At 47.4% G+C, this 22,089-nt stretch overlaps 1 protein-coding gene and 1 long non-coding RNA gene across 4 annotated transcripts in view; one reads left to right on the top strand and one right to left on the bottom strand.

Moving 5' to 3' along the window:
* The first annotated feature begins 1,410 nt into the window (after window positions 1–1,410).
* LOC119452322 (uncharacterized) lies at window positions 1,411–4,556 on the top strand. 2 transcript variants are annotated; one of them, XR_007466986.1, is made up of 5 exons: window positions 1,411–2,035; window positions 2,117–2,303; window positions 2,653–2,839; window positions 2,921–3,106; window positions 3,188–4,556. It is a non-coding gene; the product is annotated as an uncharacterized LOC119452322 (long non-coding RNA). The 2 variants fall into 2 exon arrangements; XR_007466987.1 differs by lacking the exon at window positions 2,653–2,839.
* A 5,968-nt stretch (window positions 4,557–10,524) lies between these two features.
* LOC119453027 (regulator of G-protein signaling 7) overlaps window positions 10,525–22,089 on the bottom strand; it is a 43,406-nt gene continuing 31,841 nt past the window's right edge. The window contains exons 14-15 of one of the 2 annotated variants that reach the window (XM_037715000.2): window positions 20,377–20,793; window positions 10,525–17,556 (exon numbers count right to left, since the gene is read on the bottom strand). In XM_037715000.2, the coding sequence (XP_037570928.1) occupies window positions 17,334–17,556; window positions 20,377–20,793 (640 nt within the window). In that variant the 3' untranslated portion in view covers window positions 10,525–17,333. Of the gene's footprint in view, window positions 17,557–20,326; window positions 20,794–22,089 lie in introns of both variants that reach the window. The other variant, XM_037715002.2, reaches the window with a different exon arrangement.

Genomic DNA, 22,089 nt, shown 5'->3' with positions numbered 1-22,089 from the left:
TGCCGTGAAAACTAAAACGTTTTGTGTATAAATTAACTTAAACTTTGCGACTTATTTTTCTTGCCTTACCTGGCGACAGACCAATGACGCGCCAGATGCATGCGTCATCCGGCTGCCAGACACTGCCCCGAGGCGAGCGAGGGCGGCTGCGCGCGCGTTTGAACGCTCGCCCGCGGCGACCCGTCTGTTCTCTTTCTTTAAATGTAGCCTGGTTTATTGGGCTCCCCGCGTATTCTTGCGTTCCTTCTGCACTGTGACAACACACCACTGCACTATTGGACACTGGCAAGGTGAGAAATTTTGTTTCACCGTCTACGACGCAATTAGGCTTATGTACGGCATGGGACCGAGACTTAAGACGCAGTTAGCGAAAAAAAAAGCTCAGCGGTCCTGGCGCAGTTAATTTGAGTTAATGAATCGTGCTGGGACATGTTTCCGACGCTTCCTAGGGGATTATTGTAACTTATTTCGGTTCTGTTGAGGCACACTGGCTGCACAGGACGCTGTGACGCAGTTAGCGAGAACCAGCTCGGCCGTGGTGCGTAGTCTAGTGCATCTTGCTAGGAGAAGTTCGTGCTGCTTTCTCCGACGCCAGACATTGCTGAAAAGTAATTTCGTAATTTGGGCGTCACACGAATATAACGTTCCCTTTTTTTTTTTTTTTTTGCTTTCATTTCGCCTGCTCACCATGAAGCTATTCACTGCCCGTGCATTTTGCGTAGTCTTCTCCTGGTAAAGAGCGCTGTTGGTGACGCATCAATGCGGTAACGGCGTAATTATCGCAACTCTGAGCAAGACGATAGACGCGGTTGTGCAGGTCTTCAATGTCACACGGGGGATCGCCGCGCAATCCGTGAAAGGCCTTGTCTTCGATTGTGTCGCGGGCATTAGTGAGCCGCTGTTTGTCCGATAATCTTAGTGGGTGTCACAATGGACGACGCCGTTCTCGCCGACAGTGCCAGAGCCCGTCCTTTTACTTTATTCTGCGGCGGCAGTTCATAGCTCCCGGTATTTAGGTGCAAATACGGTACGTTTCACGTCTCTCTTGCCGTTGACATTCATTTTTTCCCCGTCTTCCTAACCGTAGGTGAATCCCGTGCAACCAAGTGACCGTGTCACTACTCCGGGGAACGACGCAACCACGTGACCGTGGCACTTCTCCGAGGGACAACGGAACAACCGTCATCGCTACGTTCGATCTTCGGCAGTTATATTCACCAGGTGGGATACTAGCTTGCGAGGGTAGCGCGGCCATTAAACCAACTGACTGGCAATGGTAATTGTTTTCTACTGATTGGCAAGAGAAGGCCGCTGCCACATTGGGTCGTCGTCGTGACGGAAGCGGATAGGACTGGCCGGGGCGATTGTAGCTTTAGGCTTAGCTAACACTAGGAAGGGCAGCTCACGCTGCGCAGGCTCCAGCTGGCAGGGGTCCTCTCTCGTTTGCGACACGGACGTCGGCCCATTCCGAGTGCTATTGCTTCCCGGCCATAATTTTGCGTGTCGGCGCGCGCGAAACGTGGAAGTAAATTGCACCCGGAATTATTTAGTGTCAGGTTTCTTCCAGCAAAACAGAAGAACGGACGTTGCCTACGGTCTGCAGCGCGGTGCGCTGCGGCGAAGACGGTGGTGGGTGGCCGCATTTTCTTTTTTCGTCTTCCGTATGTTCTCGTCCCTACTGCCGTGTCACGCCGGGCTTTCGACGCTCGACAAGCTAATCATCGGGGACTAGTCCCATCGCCCATGCCAGCGCGATGACGCTTGTCATGGTGAGTACGGGCTTTCTGGTTACTTTCCTCATTTATCAAATGCCCCCCCCCCCCCTTTTTTTTTTTGAAGTTTCAGATCTGCAACCTGTGCCTCGGCCCCTGGAACATATCCCTGCACCCGGCCGTGTCTCGCACAGATGACATTCAGCACCTGTCTGTCGTCTAGCAACTGATTGTGTCTTCACTTCTGTTCCTGCCTCACTGCTATTTGTGTCCTGCTGAATGAAGATTCTTGCAATCCATGCTTTGCAGAACGTCCATTGCACGTAAGTATATCAAGTTCTTCCAGCCCATGCTGTGACGGTGTGCTAACAGGTTATTAATAAGAGGCCTGTTTGCCATTTCAGTCCGCATCCTTTGGTGCCAGACGCACGCGACGGAATTTCCTGCAGCCGGCCGTGTCTCGCACAGATGATGTTCAGCACCTGTCGTCCCACGGCTGATCGCGTCACTTCTGTTCCTGCCTTTCTGCTATTTGTGTCCTGCTGAATGAAGATGCCTGAAATCCATGCCTTGCGAGAACGTCCATTGCACGTAAGTATATCGAATTGTTCCGACTCTTACTGTGACGGTGTGCTGACAGGTAATCAACAAGATGCCTGTTTGCCATTTCAGTCCGCATCCTTTGGTGCCAGACGCACGCGACGGAATTTCCTGCAGCCGGGCGTGTTTCGCACCGATGATGTTCAGCACCTGTCGTCCCACGGCTGATCGCGTCACTTCTGTTCCTGCCTTTCTGCTATTTGTGTCCTGCTGAATGAAGATGCCTGAAATCCATGCCTTGCGAGAACGTCCATTGCACGTAAGTATATCCAATTGTTCCGACTCTTACTGTGACGGTGTGCTGACAGGTAATCAACAAGATGCCTGTTTGCCATTTCAGTCCGCATCCTTTGGTGCCAGACGCACGCGACGGAATTTCCTGCAGCCGGGCGTGTTTCGCACAGATGATGTTCAGCACCTGTCGTCCCACGGCTGATCGCGTCACATCTGTTCCTGCCTCACTGCTATTGGTGTCCTGCTGAATGAAGATGCCTGAAATCCATGCCGCGCGAGAACGTCCATTGCACGTAAGTATATCCAATTGTTCCGACTCTTACTGTGACGGTGTGCTGACAGGTAATCAACAAGATGCCTGTTTGCCATTTCAGTCCGCATCCTTTGGTGCCAGACGCACGCGACGGAATTTCCTGCAGCCGGCCGTGTCTCGCACCGATGATGTTCAGCACCTGTCGTCCCACGGCTGATCGCGTCACTTCTGTTCCTGCCTTTCTGCTATTGGTGTCCTGCTGAATAAAGATGCCTGCAATCCATGCCCTGCAGAACGTCCATTACACGTAAGTATATCCAACTGTTCTGACTCTTCCTGTGATGGTGTGCCGACAGGTAATTAACAAGATGCCTGTTTGCTGTTTCAGTCTGCAACCATTGTCTTGACATCTGCCGCCCATCAAGGTCTGTCCCACCAGCGTAGTAGTCAATGACACCAAGTGCAGACCGTAGGGAGGCAGGCGTTTCTCTCGCCACTCATCGCAATGCTGCTACCGAAGACGTCGTGCTGCAGGAAACGTTCTTCGCTGCCTCGACGAGGCCACACAACTATGAAGTCCCAAGAAACAGCACACAGTCGCGTTACATGAATGCTCATCTAACATCCCGGTTTGAGTTGTTCGTTCCGACCATATAGCAGTATGACGGCCACTCGATGAAGTCGCACGCTATTCAGTGGCTGTGACCGTATGACGTGAGTACCGAAAAATCCCAGGTAACATGCTGTTCTAGCTCATCGTAGTGGTACACTGCTCAGAATCTAGCATTGGGTTGATCTGGGGATTCTTGCTTCTTATGCTCATTGACATTCTGTGCTTTTGTAATGGTACACCGATGCTGCTTTGCGTTGCCGAATTGCGTGTGCGTGTGCGCGAGCACATTTGTGTGTGTGTGTGTGTGTGTGTGTGTGTGTGTGTGTGTGTGTGTGTGTGTGTGTGTGTGTGTGTGTGTGTGTGCGTGTGCGTGTGTGTGTGTGTGTGTGTGTGTGCGTGTGCGTGTGTGTGTGTGCGCGCACATTTGTGTGTGTGTGTGTGCTGCGCTCATTTCATCTGGTAGTTAATGTCATTCTGGCTAGGGTGTATTTCCAATTCGTCCACGAATTGTTTGACTGGTTTCTTGCAGTTGGTTACATCCTTCAGTAAGCTCATCGATGTTCAGCAGTGATGGTTGCGAATTGTTTCGGAAACTCTTGCAACGCTTTCACTGTACAACTCGTCCACTCGTATGGACGAGTTGTGGCACCTAGTTTCTTGGCAAATTCTTTGGTATTCCAAGGGATTTCTGTTGGTATCTTTCCCTGATTCACATATTCTTGGTGTTTCAAGCGACGCATCATGGACAATGCAAAACAGCATCAATGAACCATAACAAAAAGCACATGGTGTAAATTAAAGGCATTAAATCTTATTATTATGAGCACATCATTTGAAATCTGGTGCTGGCATGGCACCAAGCTCTTATATTTTTTACCTGTCTGCTGTCATGAATGATGCTGATACTAGAGCAGTGTACCACTCTCAAGGCAGGTTCTGGATCACTCTTCAGACAACACTACCACACATGCCTGTTGTGTTCAACAGACTGTTTTGCCACAGTTCCTTTTGTCCTACATGAGTGTTCACTGCCCTGTGTAAATTTAGCTACCTGTGTTTATTTACTGTACATTTCTATGACATGTATTTGCTCGCTGATATTCCCTGGAACTGAATAAAATAGCAAGGATGTTTTTTCATAGTACCTTTCGTACACTGTTTTCCCCTATGTGAAAAAGATTGTTAGAACTACCTCCTACACAATCAGTTGCTTACCCAGTTGCTTGAAGTGTACAGTTATGAAAATTAAAATTGAGCTTGTGCAGTCTTTGTAGTGAATCTTCTTGTCCACACTTCGCTGCTCACTGGTGTTACAGGCCAGCTGCAATGAAATTTTGGACATGGATCCAGAGTAGATAGTGCAGCCTCTGCAAAATTCTGCATTTGAAATGCCTCTAGATATTTTCAGGGTACCTGCAGCATGCTGGAATTTGGGGGCCATGGTCTAGGATATCCATCCCATCATTGAAGCTTAAGGTGGGTAGAGTGCGTTTTGTTGTCGCATTTCTAAGTACTTCGTGTCTGTTATCATACCAGCCGGTATTATGAGGCGGAAACTGCTACTTAATGGTAAGTTGGCAAATGCTGCTGTGGGCAATGGCACAATGGAAAAGCAGGTACTGCTGCTGGTGTTACTTGCATGAATTGCAGCAGGCATAACGGCTAGCGGTACGCAAATTTCAATTTCTCAGCGAGTATCAATGTCCTTCCACAGTGCTGACATGGAGGGAAATCGCATTGCAAGATAAGATTAGAAGACCTAGGGTGTCCGGCAGTCAGTGTTCTGAAGACAGAACACAGTAAGTCTTGTAGACACACAGTATACCCGGGGACAACTTTCTGTGGCAATGAAGGGAAAGTTCACTGGGGGCGGAGCTACTGTGCAAATACTAAACGGGCACCGTCTGACAGCCATTTTTTAACATATACTGAATCGCCAACGGTATTGCATTAGCCCCAACGTGACAGATAAGAACTTAAACAAAAACATTTAAATTTTCTTTTCCCCAGCTTCGAACCCAACAGTCGAACCCGGATATATCGAATCTGAAGAATCACGAAAAAGTTCGATATATGGGTAATTCGGTATATAAAATAAAATTTCATACAGAAATTTTCAAGGGGATTTTACAACTGTTCCATATACACAGTAATTCGTTTTATGTGCGTTTGGTATATCCGGGTTCTACTGTACAACAAAAACTTTGAATGTGACATTTGCTTCTGCATGCCTTGCCTCCGTTGCTTCCCTTTATTGCAACAGAAAGTTGTCCTCAAGTATACGTACCAGAGTTGATATTGATAGACAGGAATCGGCACCAGCGATGGTTGTAGGTAGCACGCCGAAGAATGTTTTAAAATTTCCCGGGTGCAGCATCAAAACGTTATGACTCATCATGACACGACACTATAGCACCCCACAACGAATGCATCAGCCATCGCCACATTTTTTTTTAGATTTTGTTGAAGAGACTACGTCGGAAATTCAATACTGAAGAGAAAGCAGCTGATAAATTGTTGTTGCTGTTGTCGCCTTTAACCTATTGCACGTACCCACGAGTGCCTATTGGCCAAGGTTCACAATGGAAAGATAATACAGGACATCTCTTCTTGATAACATGGAGCTCTGTACTACCTATGTTTAAATAATCCGGATAATAAATTCTAAAAATATTTGAATACGCAATGTTGATGTTGCCGTTTACCCGAAAGTTTATGGTCCAAAAGCCCAATTGAATACGTGCGATCATCTATGAGCAATAATCTCATACACTGCCTCTGGATGATACATTATCTGATATCAGTGATCTGTCTTTATCGAGCTTTTTTTTATAGCGACGTACTCCTTTGCATAGTTGAAGCGAAGGTCAAACACGAGGCCTTCCAAGGTCACAGAGCTTGTCACCGATGCGCGAGCAACTTCATGCACCCGCTCGCTGGCCGCTATTGGCTCGGTCTCTCCTTGCTCCACTCGCCAGTGTGGGTGCACGCGCCACAAATAGACGTGGCTCGACTGCGCTAGCTGCGCTATGTTGCGCGCAGACCTCTACTTGTAGATACAGCAATGGGCCCTCGAATGCATAAAACGGAAGAGTGCAAAGGCTCTGCAGAGACGCGTACTTTCAAAAGCCCTTTGTCGAAGACGAATTTGTTGTGGCGTGTAGCTTATGCTACACGCCACAACCGATCGTCCGTCGGCAGTGTGTCGCGACCCACGCATGTGGCGATCCTCCAGCGAGCGTTGTCACTGGAGGACGTTAGTATGGTCGGGCTTTGCGCCACGTGCAAGGGAGAAATACTTCGCATTGACTTAGATGATCATCGACGATGGTTTCTGTCGTAATTCTTTATTGGGACTAACATTCTTTGGGAACTTCACCCCGCTTCCGGTATGCTTCTCACTGCTTTCACACACCCATTGACTTAAGTTGTCTACAAGCCTTGTGCCACGAGGTATGTGATGGCTGTTGTCTTGTCGATCAGACAACATGGACAACTAGGTGTGCGTTACCGTATAGACAACTTGCTTCTGGCTGCTGTCTGGTCTAGAAGACCACTCGGGTCACTGGATGTGAGCCACTGGGTATGAGAGAAAAGTTCGGCACTGCGTGTGTGATAAAGGTGTGTGCCCATTCTTGGCCAAATCTCCAAAATTGGTGTGCCAAGGAGACACAAGAGGTGTGTAGACTTAAATATATTAATGCAATATGTCACTAAATCCGCAACAAGCACATCCAAGTCGAGCGCGGCGACTTGGTAGATAGTCATTCTAGCGAAGTTGCAACTGAATACCAGCAATAGAGGGGGCTGCTACGGAGTTTCAACTGTGGCGCAGTGATTGCAACAACATTTACTGTGTCAAGTTATCATTCCACGTTGTGGTTGGCAGTGACACTGCCACCCTGTGTGTCCCCTGGTATGCTCATGATGTTTCGTGATTCACGGATGGCATAGGCCTATTCCACAGGGGTACACTAATCATCAAAATAATCATCAGAACTAATAAAGCATGTCGTCACCAATTACACACTCTCAATAAGAAAGATTTCAAATCCGAATAACGTCACCAATTTTCTCCAAAGAATGGTTATGCCGCCAGTTTTGTTTTATGTGTTCATGTCGTAGCCGTTTAGTGCTTTTAAGTACCCTTGCGCGTAAGTTTGGATGCCGCATGTAGTTATCTATGGAAAGTCTTTTACGCGCTCGTCCCTATATGATTATTCGGCGACTGTCCCAAGTACTAGATTCTGCTGTCGGTACGGGTGCCCCTGGTAACACTACTTGTGTTCTTGTGTCTTGTGTTAGCGCGTGGTCGACGCTTTCCTAATAAATGTGGCCGCGTACCTCTACGTTAGGTTTGCTTACGTTAGGTTGCATTTGAGTTCGAGAACGTTCATACAACCTTTCAATTCTCTTAGGTTGTCATCGGCTACAGTGTGTTTCTAATAAGGACGCCGCTGCTCCGCAGGGACACTAATTTGTGTTTGCACAACGCTCTTGCCTGCAGTGGAAGTCAGAACGCTACCCTGTCCTTCATGCAGAGTCGAATGAGCGGAGCCTGACGGTGCGTCCGCTTGGCTTTGTCGTTTTTGCAGCTAAACGCACTACGCATCTCTGGAGACTGACCTGCCTACCTTGGTCTTGAAGCAAGTAGCTCTAGATTGCTTGCACACTTTTTACTTTGACCGATCGAGTCCACATATGTATATGGATGGCTCTTCCACTCAGACCAGCTCCACCGGCGCAGTGGTTATATCATCACGATCAATGAGCCTCACATACAAGATTTCCCACGTCACATCACCGACCGGTTCGGAACTTGTTGCCCTCCTAGGTGCCGTTGCATATATTAGCAACCAGCCGGCTAATCAGTGGGCAATATTCTGTGACTCAAAGGCGGCCCTACATTGTCTTTTGTCAGCTCTTCGTCGCGGGTCCTGTGAACAACTCGCGTGGGAGATACGAGAAATGCGCCACCATACGATCGCATACGATCGCTGCCGGGTCATTGCGGTATCTCCGGCAACAACCTCGCCGACGAAGCTGCTAGGAAAGAACACGAAGGAGCAAACCTTGCTTCACTGCCTTTATCGAGGGCTGACACAGGCCAACACATAAGCAAGCTAGCGCACAGTATGACATTGGAGATATGGCGCACACCTGAATTTACCCAGCATCGGTTGCATTCTCTCGACCAATCTACGCAACTGCGGCTGTTACATGGACTTCCGCGAAGTGACGAAACAATGCTGCGCCACTTACGCTTGGGTGTTGCATTCACCAATGCATACACGTGTTTGATTGGAATAGCTGATAGCGCCGAGTGCAATTCCTGCCGTGTCGCGGAGACCATTGAAGACCTACTGTGCTACTGCCCATCATTTGAAAACGAAAGACATGACCTGTGCACAGCTCTCATTCAGCTGGATAAAAAACCATTCCCCTTGAACAAGATCTTGGGACCATGGCCTTGAATATCGCAGCTACAAAAGGCCACAAAAGCGGTGCTGCGATTTTTGAAAACTACCGGATTGAGTGACCGTCTGTGATCCGGACTGAGTGATCGTCAGTGATAGAGCAGAGCTCTGTTGCTACGTCGACGATATCTACAGCCGACTTTCTATTCTTCTCTTAATCTTTCTCTCCCCTTTTTCCTTCCCCCAGTGTAGGGTAGTCCACCGGGCTCAGTCCTGGTTAACCTACCTGCCTTTCATTAATCATTTTCTCTCTCTGTGTTAGCGCGTGTAATGTTTATCTTTATTTTCATCTTTCTGCCTCTTTCTTTTGTATTCTGTCCTGTGTAGAGCACATGGAATTTCAGTATAGGCGACACTGAACGAATCTCCGTTCACCATTCTACATTTATTTACACAAATAATTTAGAAGAAACGTAATATCGATAGAAAACAACAAAATTATCAAAATCGTGAACCTGTTACGCCTGGTACAAAATTACACGTAGTATGATGGGGGAAGCTGCGGTCAGGACCCAGTGTTGCTGGATTGTTGGTGTCGCAGTCATTCCTAGATGCGCCACACACCCACCTTGGCAGAACGGCCGAAACATCGGGTGCAGTAATAAACGCTCACCTAAATGTCAAAGAAAAGCCCAGAAAACGTTTAAAAACTGGTTGAGAAGAGTTAAGTGTCGTCAACTTTAAAAGAACGAAAAATGAAGGCACAAATGTAATATAAACCTATAACTTATTGTTTTTCATTATGTATCTGTGATTCATGGCATGCTTGTTCTGTTAATGAATATGTGATTCAAAGTCACGATGAATGCCTGCATATAGGAGCACAGTAAGTAGTCAAAAGTGAATGAACTGGGTTAAGCTGTTTCAGACAGACTGACCGACGTTTCAGTAACTTATATCTTTGTCGGGAGCGGCGTTGTCACCTTCGGCGTGTCCCTGAATGCTAACGCACCAAGAATGATAAAGTAAAATACAAATATATCCGCCTATCGAAACATTGGAGAGCCTGCCATAGAAAACACTGCTGTACTGTGAATGAAAAACAACGTTTTAGACTTGGAGGAAAGAAAAAAAAAGAAAGTTCAGGAGGAAGCATGACGTCACACTGTCAGCCTTCGCAACGCAATCTTCTCCTTCTCTGACGCCGATCTCTGCCTGATTTCACTCGCCAAATATACACTGCGAGCGTTGAATCCTGGGAAGTGCACGCCGCATGAGACCTTGGATATCGGGTGTCGAGTTATCATCCACGATACCCGGAGCTACAGTTTAGCTGTTTCAACGGCAACGCTAGGCTACTGATCTCGCTCTAAATTGCCACTAAGGTCGACATTTTTTCACGTAAGTTTCACCTACTTACGCCCGTTACAACTTGTCTGCTTCTCTCGCACGGCGGACAAGCAGACGACGAATAAACCCAGCACAGCAGCCTCGATGGATGACTGTAGAAACGACCGCTTGCCATAACGTGCTTGGGTGCCTTTCCCGTGATTCATCATATTAATTTCTTTGTCTTTATGGCTAGGCTTCAACATGGTAACGTGATGCTCCCTCATAGGGTTTTTTTTTTCTTTCGTTCTCGGTTGTAGACGCACCTTGTTTCTGCCGGTGCCTTCGTTTCAAGCTCGCTGCAAATCCACGGTGGAGAAAGAAATTTTAATATACTCCTATAAGTTTGGTACACCGTCTGGCGAAAGTCCTGCGTTCACACACCTATGGTGGAAGAAGAATGAACGGCAAAAAAGATAAGACGTAAAAACGCAGGCTTCGGGGCGCGCGCACAACACTTGCACTCTCGATGTGAGTGCTACTTTTTAATCTTTGTTTCTGCCTTCGACTTTTGTCTTCGTCTTCGTCTTCAACGTTGTCTTCGTCTTCAACTTCCGCGTGGTTAACAGTCGATCTAAACACTTTTTTTTTGTTGACTCTCCCAAATCGTCAGCACTACATGCGAAAAACAAAAAGTGTATAAGGGAAGCCCCAAACCTGAACTTGAAGACGGGCGCCACAAGAAAAAAAAAAGAATCACTTCCGCGAAACATCTTCTTTCCTGTTCCTTCGTATCTATAATTATTCAACAAACTCCATATGCATTACGGCATGCGGTCTCTTGTGCCGAGACTTCAGCAGCTATCGACACCGACATCTCTCTACTTTATCGATTCTTAAGTCAAGCGAGTTTGTCTCTGTTTTCGCTAACAATGCTTGGCCTCACAGAGGCAAAAAAAAAAGGATTTACATCGGCAGTGAAATAACCTCCGATTACCTAGACAAATAGACTAATGAGACGTTTCGTAGTATACACTCCGCTTCATAATTAGCAGGAAACGCTACGCAACCAGGCCAGTAATGCGGTCGTAGTAGCCCTACTCCGCGAGTTTCGCAGTGCTGTTGTTTTTTGACCTGCGACACCCTCTCCGGTTAAAATACTTCACACACACACACACATTACATTTTGTAACCAAGGATTCGACGTACATTTGTCTGGTCAGGAACCATGATGATGAAGTTGCGGTCACTGACCAAGTCAAGATGAACAACACAAGCGATGCTTCGGAGCCCGCAGGAGCTCCCGAGTTCTTGGTCACACTAGCATTACGGTTTCCTTAGTCACGCTAGATGTCAGTGTGACCAAGAAACCCGTACTTCAGCTTGGTTCACCGGCCAAGACGTCTTCATTAGCTACAACTTCGTGACATAAGGTTACGTCCAATCAGGTATCAGTTCCATAACATTATGCTTGCAATATGTTTCGGTCGCAAGCGCCACTGGTGCTGTCCGGCCACTGGTCGCTAGGAACGTTTCCCTCCTCGGGATCGGTAGTAAATGCGCGATAAGAGACCACGACGCCTTCCGTGTAACAATCACGTCACATATTGCGAAGTAAAATGGAGCGACTAAAGGCCACATTGAATAATTCGCAGTATACCCAGTACTTTGCAGTAGTTGCAGTACTTGCGATGCACTATTTTTTGGGGTCGCGGATGCCGCGAGCAGTGCTACAAGTCTCTCTCTAGTCTCTGTAGTGTTGGCCTGCTAAGTATGAAGCAGTATTAGCACGAAGTAAACTGTGCAGTTCAGTTCTGCTGTTAAAGACAACACCAAACTAGCATTTCGGTAGTTATTACAACTCATTTCTGACATGAAAGCATCAGCAATAACTTTTTTTTTTGCCATTAGCGGTCTTCGTAGCATGCCGCGCCGAGCATTTGTGTGCGTGAAAATGACGATACTCTTAATTTATGTTGATTTGAATACTAATTAGGAGATGCCTTTAAAAGTATACCAGTCTGTACATCCAGTTCATCACTGCACTCCGAATGAAAGAGCCCACGTTGCCTGGGAATCCAAGCTATGCTTTGGAACTTCGTTTCCACGTGAAAAAAAAAATAAAAACAGAGAAAGTAACAACACAAATAACCAACTTTCGTCAGTGGTGCGCATATAGGCTTATTCATAAATGAACGCTAAATGAGTTTACCCGAAAAAGTATATTCTTTAAAAACTAACTTTTTTGTTAATTTCGCTCTACTATGTTATCTCATTCAGGAAAAAAGTAATGGTAAATGTTTTATTTGTCTTAATTTCGTTCCCAGAACACCAGCGCCACTACGTCAGTATGACGTCGCGAATATCAACGCATATACATATATATATTTTTTGTAACTGGACCGTATTGGCTCAGTGAAAGTTCTTAAAACTTGCTTAGTTGAGTTCCTGGCTCTTTTAGGAAAGTACTGCAAGTTTATCTCTACCAATAACAAATAAACTAGGCTCGAGCAGATGACGTCAAAGTTGATGACGTCATGACGAGCTGGTACGGAAGTTTCGCGATGGTGTCGCCACCTGTTCTATATGTATATATCTTGTAGTAGGGTGGTTTACTAACTCAGGTCACATTTTTTTTCTCTTTAATGGCCCTTCAGTATATTGTTAGGAATAACGTCGTTACGACCAAGCAGAAGTTTACGCTGCAGGAAAATAATTCTTAAGCTAAAACCACGGTCCATGACGTCATCCGAAGACGAAAACTTTAAGTTAAGGGTACCGGCACAAGCTTCGCGCAGCACGCCCATCAGCGTGTCTATAGGCAAGAAAACAACAACGCGAGACATCCTCTGTCACGGTTCTCCAATATCACATCGCTAGTATCCCTGCCCCCCCTAACCAACGAAGCAAGAATAAACATCTTCCTATATTTCTCTGAAACACACTCCATTTATATTAAAACAAAAATAGACACCAGCGACATATTTTTTAACACACGCAGTATTCGCAAAGCCTCGCCTGCTCCGGTTCACCCGAGAGTTTGCCGAGTCACGGCGCAAGTTGAACGATGACTTCAACGTGAAACTGCGTGATGAACTACACAGCGTACTCGTCTGTTGCATGCGTGTCTATCTGTGTTTGTACGTGTCTGTGTTCGTGTGTATATGCGTGTTGCGAAAAAAAAACATTACGCCCATCTGCGGTTAAGCAATTTTCAACTGCTATAATCCTAAAGTACCTAGAAAATATCACATGACCTCTCATACCTGTCTCCTTTCTTGTATTTTGGTTATCTCTTCTGGACACAAGGTCATCGGCCTAAGAAGGGTGCCTCAACGTTCTCAACTAGATGGGACCTATAGTTCTTTTTGGGGAATGGTGGCGAGTTAAGCGAACGCCATTCGACTGCACTTCCCGGCATGAAAGTGTGAGACGTTAAGAATCGTGTCGAGTTGCTCCCGGCGAGATCTAAATGACGAAATAAAGAATTTCCTTCGTGTAGGCATTGACGGGCGCAAAACACGACCTTGCGCTGTTTCAAGAGAAAAAAAAAAGCAGATTACAGGAATGAAAGGTTATGTGCGGACAAAAATAATTGGAACACGGAAGCTGTGGTCGAAGTAAATCGAACTTCATCGCACCTATAACGCACCTAATTCACACTGCTGGATATGTTTCTTTACCCGTGGATCGAGGCTTCATTTGCAGCACCTTCGGCTGAAAAAATCGCTAGCGGGATGACACTGTTAGCACTCTAAGCTCCTCAAGCCTAAGTGCAAGTCTTTATATTTAGGCTCCTTAAGCTTCGCACGCCCGTGTCAAGGGGGCGTGTACAATGACCTGCTAACTGCAGAAGCTACTGTGCTATCGCGCAATCCCACTGACCAGTGTACAGCCGCAGAAGCTTGGAATGACGCTGTAATTCACGGTTTAAGAAAGCCGGTTGAAATGTGTGGACTGGCTATTATGGCAGGCTGGTGCGCGGACGTGATCAAATATGCGCTTTGGCCGCTGTTCCCGTGTTCCAGTTACTTCTTTCCGCACCTGTGCCTGCTTGCGAATGTAATTTCCCCACGCGGACATAGCTCTCCAATAGAAACCGCAGCGCGCCTTGCTATGCACAGCCTTTGTCGATCATTCTCAAGACATTGCGTGCTACACTGCGGCAGACGCCAAGCCATATTCCGGGACTTCGAGGAATTCCGAAGCTTCAAAAATCCGAGAGAGCAAGTTCTTAACGTTCTTGCTATGTAGAGCTTCGGAGAGCCGCTATTTTACAACAGAATGCAGAGATTGCCACCTAGTGTCAAGGTTGGCGCGCTGTAGCTCCGAGTCCGCTACGGCGTGCTTACTTTTGCCCCATACTGTACACGAAGATCCCAAAGACTGTACATCACTCAGGAACCTGTGAATTCTAGCAGCTAGCCAAATACTAGACGAGCTTCTCTCCACCGCCTACACATGCAAGAGACCCACTTCGTTACTCCGGTGACCAAGTTGGCGGACTTTTTGTTTCCCTGAACACTGATTGCTGGACGTGGCCTCGAGTAAAACGAAACTACGCTTTGTGTGAGTCGTTAACAGCGTGCCTTGTCTATACGAACAACTGCCCCGCGCATGCGCATGTAACATTCAAAGCGACCCCCTCCCCTCTTTGCCGAGCCCACTGCAAAACACTCCGCACTACAGCTGACATCTTGCGCTACGCGAGAGCGGCCTACACCTGCCCAACATATGTATTATACTTTCTATATTATGGCGATAAAGAGACGTCTACGAGGTCCGAAGACGTTACTTGAGTCTGAGCTGGTTCGCTCTAGACGGGCGAGGCGCTTTGCCCCGCAATGACCGCGTGCGCTGGTCAGATCGGCAGGGTCCACGTCGAAGCGGCTGGCAGGATGGAAGTTTTGAGACGCAACGGTATAGGACCGTGAGCTCTCTGGCAGAAGTTCATGGGCCAACTCGCTGTTTCCGCTAATATCACACGTGGTGCGAAGTGCCTAATCGTGCTTCATTTTCGCCCATGTCGCAATTGAAATCTTATATGGCAGTCTCTGTATATCCTCAAACTCTGTAACTCTTCAAGTACCGCATTTCCAATGCTTCGAAGTCGTGAGCGAAGAACGTTCTTAACAATGGGACATTCATTTACTGTTGCGCCACAGTGGGAGGAAATATGCAGCGCTTTGCAATCCCCTTCGCAGGCGAATTGCGATTGGGGTTCAGTCACTCAATATTGCGAACGAGCAGCTGCACTTCAAGCTGTGGCGGCGTAAACATTTAACATTCTCACAATTTCCTAAGTACTTTGCACCACACGACTTTCATGTCACTCTGCCTGCAAAATTGGCAGGTGTAGGTTTACTAAGCTTTGAACGAACGCTTAGAGTTCATACCGCACGAGTAGTGCTCCACAAAACCAGCACATGAGCGAGGACTTCTTGGCACTTCTTTCTGATCAGTGATACAGACTTGTGATCCTGATTCGTTATTATGGCTATCCCACTCCGTGAAGGTCGCGCCCTGAGCAGGGCGTGTTAGCTTGGCTCAGCGATGTGCAGCTGGCCGAGTTTACTCCTGAGATCATATCGTAGTTGGCTCCAGAACTTCTGACAAAGAGTCCACTTCTCCTTTACCCTCCATAAACGCTGCCATTCTCTCCTGGCAGGAAGACTCGAAAGCTTTTAAAGGAACTTTGCGAGGTTTGGCGTTTAGGTATCAGTGACCGCAGAAGAAGGTGCAATCTTTTTTTTTTATGTGCGCATTAGCGGCCCGAACGGATGGCACGAACTATTTTAACCCGTATGCGAGGTTATCGTGGACATTTTGTTGCAGTTTTGTAGCCTCAGTAAAGTTCCTCCCACCCGAAAAAGTCTGGTGAATCGTGACAGTAGGTAAAGAAAGATTTTGTGTGAACCACAACAAAAGGCCCGTACAAAGACAACGGAAAACGTCATACTGAACGTCTGAATCTATGTAAGAGGTCACCGTATAAGAAAACAAGAGGCTCGGACCACTTCGAGCGGGATTGGTAACCTGGCGACAGTTGTTCTCGATGTACTGCCATTCCTTCGAAAACCGTTTAACTGATAACCTCTGCCCGAACAACCGATCTTGGGGAAGCTGCCATCGGTCGAGCGAAAGACAATTGTATACACTGAAAGCGCCCAGCGCAAAATCACAACGAAGCTGTGCTTCAACTACAACTTTGAGTACTCATCAGGTCGCAGTGTGTCGTTTCCTTCTTTTCGTGTTCGCATTGTTCTAGCACTCAGATCAAGCTTTTTCTTCTCAGAAGTGATGCTTCTTCCCTCAGCTCTAATTCATGAAATCAAGGCGCCAAGCACCATCCTTACTCTATTCCATCAACTTTGTTACCATTTGGCGTCTATCAGTACTTTTGTTTTCAACGACGTCCGTATGGTCACAACGCTTTTGTGATCAACAAAGTTTTCCATCTCAAGTTCCCTGCCATGGACTTATTCGTCTAGCAAAAGGTTTCACAGCTGCACTTCGCGACCGCTTAACGTGTTGACGTAAGGATCGCGTAATCGTGGCAATAATGTAAAGTGTTTTGTCCCTTTGCCTCTTTACGGGTACATCTCAACATCTTCTCGGCATGCTAAACATGACCTGTCAACAATATTCACCTATCAGGGAACTCTCTATATATATGTATGTAGTGTACCTCACATAATTTATCACTCAAGCACTCTCTTTTGCCGCTTTGCTATCTTTTTTTTTTTAGTTAGGCGGACAAATCTACCGCTCCCGATCACGCGGCAGCGCAAAAAAAGGAAGAGCCACATTGAAGCACCCTATAAAGCAACGAACACGAATGAAAAAAGAAAAAGTCAAGGACACTATAACAGTTTGTCACAGTAAGGAGATGCGGGGACACTTCGCCACGCGCGCTCCTCGACATCATCAAGTCAACACCAACACCGTCAACGCAGTGTCAGCATCGTCGAACAACGGTATCGAGAGACGTCACTGGCCAAACGAACACGATACGGCACACAGCGGTGGCAGCGAAGAATGGAGACAGCGGTCTCGATGCCGGAGGACGTTTTCGGCTCCCGTGTGGACAGCGACACTATCTCCGAGAGGGAGGAGTTCCGGCTGTTTTGTCGTGCTCTTGTTGTCTTTCTCTGGCCTCGCTGGAGTTCGTTCTTTCACGGCTGAGTCGTGGACGACGGCGGCTGAGCCGTCGTCGTCGGCGTCGTCGCTTCCTGGATGTCGTCCTTGCGAAGCGACGAACGATCCCAGTTGTCCATGTGCAAACCGAGCTGCGGCAAGAGAGCCTCCGGATCGCTCGCTCGGTGACTCCAGCGCGGAACCTTGAGGGTGCTCGAATCTGCGTCCTCGTCCATCGGTTCTCGAGAACCCCATGAAAACCTGCGCGGAACGACAATGAGGTGGTCATTTGGTGCTCGAGTGTAGTTGCCACGGCATCTGGAAGGGCGTGGGAATCGACACATTCGCTGAGCTCGCTGTAACCAACGTTGCACTCGGGTCTCGAATCAAATGGCTGTCTTTGTGCAAGATCTTCGATGTGAGAAATAGTGCTAAAGCAATAGATATCTCGGGAGCCAACGTTTCGGCAGTGCGACTTGTGTTCGTCAGGTCTGCCTTGACGAAGACAAGCCTTCTTGTCGAAACGTTCGCCATAGTAGGAATTGACTGTCGGGCTAGTTGGCTCATGATTAGATTAGTCTGAGCTCGCCATATTAGGCCAAAATTTATCACTTCAAGTCCCCATCCTCCTGTGCAACCGTTGGCTTGTAAGAATCTCGCGGGGTTTTTGGGAACCCGACACTCGACACGCTGCGCCATCTAAAGCCACCGCCGCGGAGTCCACTCCACGCATGGTATGTGTGCGAATATAGATATTGCCATTGAGACCTGAGATCCTCTTTAAGTATCACTGTAGGGTCTCCTAAACCTACCAAGGAAACTTTGATGACACTACATGCCTAAATGTTTATGGAAAGGTGCCCGTCAGGGGCTAATGGTATCTTGTTATTACAGACTAACCTTAGGTCAATCTTCAGTCAATGTTTACATACTGCTGAAGAAACAACTCAGCGTTCAGGCAGGTAATAATATTGTAGACAATCATCTAGTCTCGTACGGCTATAGAACGGCAAAATAAACTGCCCCAACTCAAGTTTGGCTGCACCACCATCTAAAGAGCAAAAGGTTTAAAAGCAATTGGAAATTTTCTTGCTGTTAGGCTCGGCCTACCCGTCCCCACGTGGGAGCGGCCCGCAGCTCTGCCCTAGGGCAGGGCTTCTCAGGACCTATTTATTAAAGTTCTTTGTCTGTCAGTCTGGTGCTAAGAAAGCTATCCTGCTGCCAAGTTTTAGTACGTAGGTACGTAATTTCATAAGATTACTTTGAGGATTCTTGCGCAACAAATAATTATCATGGCTTCAAGACGAAATTGTCACTTAACAACCGTAAACAAACTTCAAACTTAACGTCCCGATGTTAAAAATCGAAGCTTCGCATAGTGGGCGCGATACTATTCCTGTTATCATGTCATGCTACAGTAACACGCATCATTATTTCTAGACAATCAACTTCTTGCGCTGAAATACTCGCCTCGTAATCGATTCATCATTTCCACTTGGTACTGCTAAATGTCCTGATGGTCCGACAAAAAAGAAACTAAGCTGTGAATGAAGGCTGTGAAAGTTGATGGTATTCGTTAGGCAGTTTTGAGAAACAACCATTTTTTTACTGCACTTAATTATCATTCTCTCTTCTCTGACGTAATGATGCACATATTTCCGGCTATAGTTTAAGTTACGCCAGCTTTTGCACATGTTATTGACCTAAGTATGTTGAATATTGTTTGACGCCCGGAAGTTTCTTGAGAAAACGTAATCAACTGCAGTCCAAGGAGGATGTCTCAAACGGGAGCCAATGTTTCGACAAGGCGACTTGACTTCGCCAGGCCAACAAGTGTTTCCTTTGGGAGCAGTTATATAGCTTGCGCTGCCCCCTTCAATATGGCCGTATAGACAGCCCGAACTGTGAACGCTGCCGAGTGTCTGAGACTCTCCAACATCTGTTTTGCGACTGCCTTCTCTACGCATCACAGTGGAAGACCCTGGCTTCGACGCTAGCAGGCATTGACAGGCGAACATTGTCAGAAAGTAATATTTTGTACGCATTGTGTGACCCTAAAGTAGCATCAATAGCTACAAGGGCTGCTCTGGACTACTTGAAGATCACAGGACTAGACGCAAGACGTTAGGGAACCCACTGTGTTAGTGTCTATATACATCCCTTCTTCCTGTCCTCATCATCATCTTTGTACTCACAACCACGGTCGCGCATATGGTTGCAGCCCCATGCTCCATGAGACTCTCATCCTGTCACGTCATTGTAGCAAACTAACAAAACTATTAACTGAAGTATTTCATACTAACAGATTACGAGAGAATTGCATAAGTCACGCTTATGTGACCCTCACGGCCAAGGAATTCGATTACCCAAATGGCACTTGTGCATTAGAATGAGTGGGTATGGTCTTCTTATTATTCTTTTTGTTTACTTTCTTTTAACTTTTGTTAAGTTTGGTTCCCCTTGATGGTTTTTAATCTTGTCTCCTTTACCATTCTCCGCCACTGTTTTGCTATAGCTTGACGTTGTCAATTTACCTTTGTCAAGCATCTTACATTTTATGTGCTGTTGCTGCTAGCGTTTTCATGAAACATTTTAGTTGGGAATACATCGCGTAAGTTCACTCTATTTTTTTTTTCATCTCTCTTTTGTGCATGTCATACATCGTGCTGCCAGGCATAGGCTTGATTTCTCACGCACTCTCCCACCTTTCAGTCATTCTCTATTGCTAGTCTCCTGAGCAAGATACTGGTACCCGTTCAGAGGCCTGTCATGTACAAAGCGACCCGCAATCTGGAAGGGTACTGCTTTGCGCTAGTTGGTACAATTTTTGATAAATGTTATTTGCGCACCACTTGAACACGAGCTAAAGTTTGCGCTTGCGTCTGTCGTTTCTAGTCCTCGTTTCAAGTGGCGCGCGAGTAACATTTATCGCGCATTATGGATCTTCCCTCCCGTGCAGGTGTGTTCGCGCCTCTACGCATACGCATGGCCGCCATCGTCGCCAGGGCAAGCTCCGAGCAGCCAGGCGTACCCGGCCAGGACGTGTGTGTGTCTCTGTCGCAGAGGCCGCCGCCCTTTCACCTGGCCACGACGTGTCCGTGCGGCGAGCAAGACGAGGGGGCCTCCAGCTTGTGAAGGTCGCTGGTCGAATGCGAGTGGCGACCGCTGAAGCCGCCTGCAGCGCCCACAGCGGCGCCGGCCACGTCGTCGCGGCGCTCGGAGGTGTTGCGCAGGTCCACCGTGCTACCGGACAGGGGCCGTCCCGAAGGTCTCGTCGCCGTCGGCGAGGTCGCCGAGGCCGTGATGCCGGAGACCAACATGGAGCCCGCCGTGCCGCTCGAAACGCCAGCGACCCCCGCGGCGCTCGTGGAAGCGCCGACGTTGACCAGGGAGTTGCCGGTGACGCCAGCGCCGCCGCCGAAGTTGGGCGGTAGCGTGCCGACCAGCGGGCCGCACACGGACGTCTTCTTCTTGGTGCTCGAGCCGAAGTGGAAGAATCTGCGCACGGGGAGCGTTTACGTTCGCGAAACAAGATACCGCGCACTGTCTCACGTCTGTACAATAAACGTCGACACATCGTCTATGACGAAACAATGCAATGCACAAGACAAAGCAAGCAAGAGAAAACAACACGAGCGCTAACTTGCAACTAAACATACACTGGGAAATTCTCGCTTTGTCAAACAATTAGGCATGCGTACGTCAAGTGGCATGCCTTAACCGAGAAACCTTAACCGAGAAAGTGTAAGAGTTGGATTGAATATGCAGACGATAAATATAATGTTCAATAGCCTGACAGGGGAACAAGAATTCAGGATCGCCAGTCAGCATCTAGAGTCTGTAAAGGAGTGCGTTTATCTAGGTCAATTACTCATAGGGGACCCTGATCGGGAGAAATAAATTTACAGAAGAATAAAATTGGGTTGGAGTGCATACGGCAGGCATCGCCAAATCCTGACTGGGAGCTTACCACTGTCGTTGAAAAGAATAGTGTACAATCATTGCATTCTACCGGTGCTAACATATGAGGCAGAAACTTGGAGGTTAACGAAAGAAGCTCGAGAACAAGTTAAGGGCCGCACAAAGAGCGATGAAACGAAACATGTTAGTCCTAACGTTAAGAGACAGGAAGAGAACGGTGTGGATCAGCGAGCAAACGGGAATAGGTGATATTCTAATTGACATTAAGAGAAAAAAATGGAGCTGAGCAGGCCATGCAATGCGCAGGATGGATAACCGGTGGGCCATAGTTACAGAACGGATACCAAGAGAAGGGAAGCGCTGTCGAGGACGGCAGAAAACAAGGTGGGGTGATGAAGTTAGGAAATTTGCAGGCGCAAGTTGGAATCAGTTAGCGCAAGACAGAGGTAATTGGAGATCGCAGGGAGAGGCCTTCGTGCTGCAGTCGACATAAATATACGCTGATGATGATGATGACGTCAAGTCGTACATCAACACAAAACGAGGGTTTCCCAGTGTATGTTAACTTTCAAGCTAACGCTGGCCGTTGTTTCGTCTTGCGCTCTTTGCTAGATATTATTTTATTTTATCCTTGTCAATGCTACACCAACTGATCTTCACTCTGACACTTTTGATGCCAATACATTGTTCACTCGAGAGAGAGAGAGAGAGAGAGTAATGACAAGAGGAAAGGCAAGGAGGTTGGCCAGGCTGAGCCGGGTTGGCTACCCTACACAGGGGAAACGGGAAACGTGACTGAAAGATGAGAAGGAGAACAATGACAAAGCACAGGTTCATCGTTCAATTAGCCATAAGCTGTCATACAGGCTGGTG

Source organism: Dermacentor silvarum, chromosome 5 (assembly GCF_013339745.2).
Source record: "Dermacentor silvarum isolate Dsil-2018 chromosome 5, BIME_Dsil_1.4, whole genome shotgun sequence".
Classification (NCBI taxonomy): domain Eukaryota; kingdom Metazoa; phylum Arthropoda; class Arachnida; order Ixodida; family Ixodidae; genus Dermacentor; species Dermacentor silvarum.
This window is presented reverse-complemented; position numbering and strand designations above follow the sequence as displayed.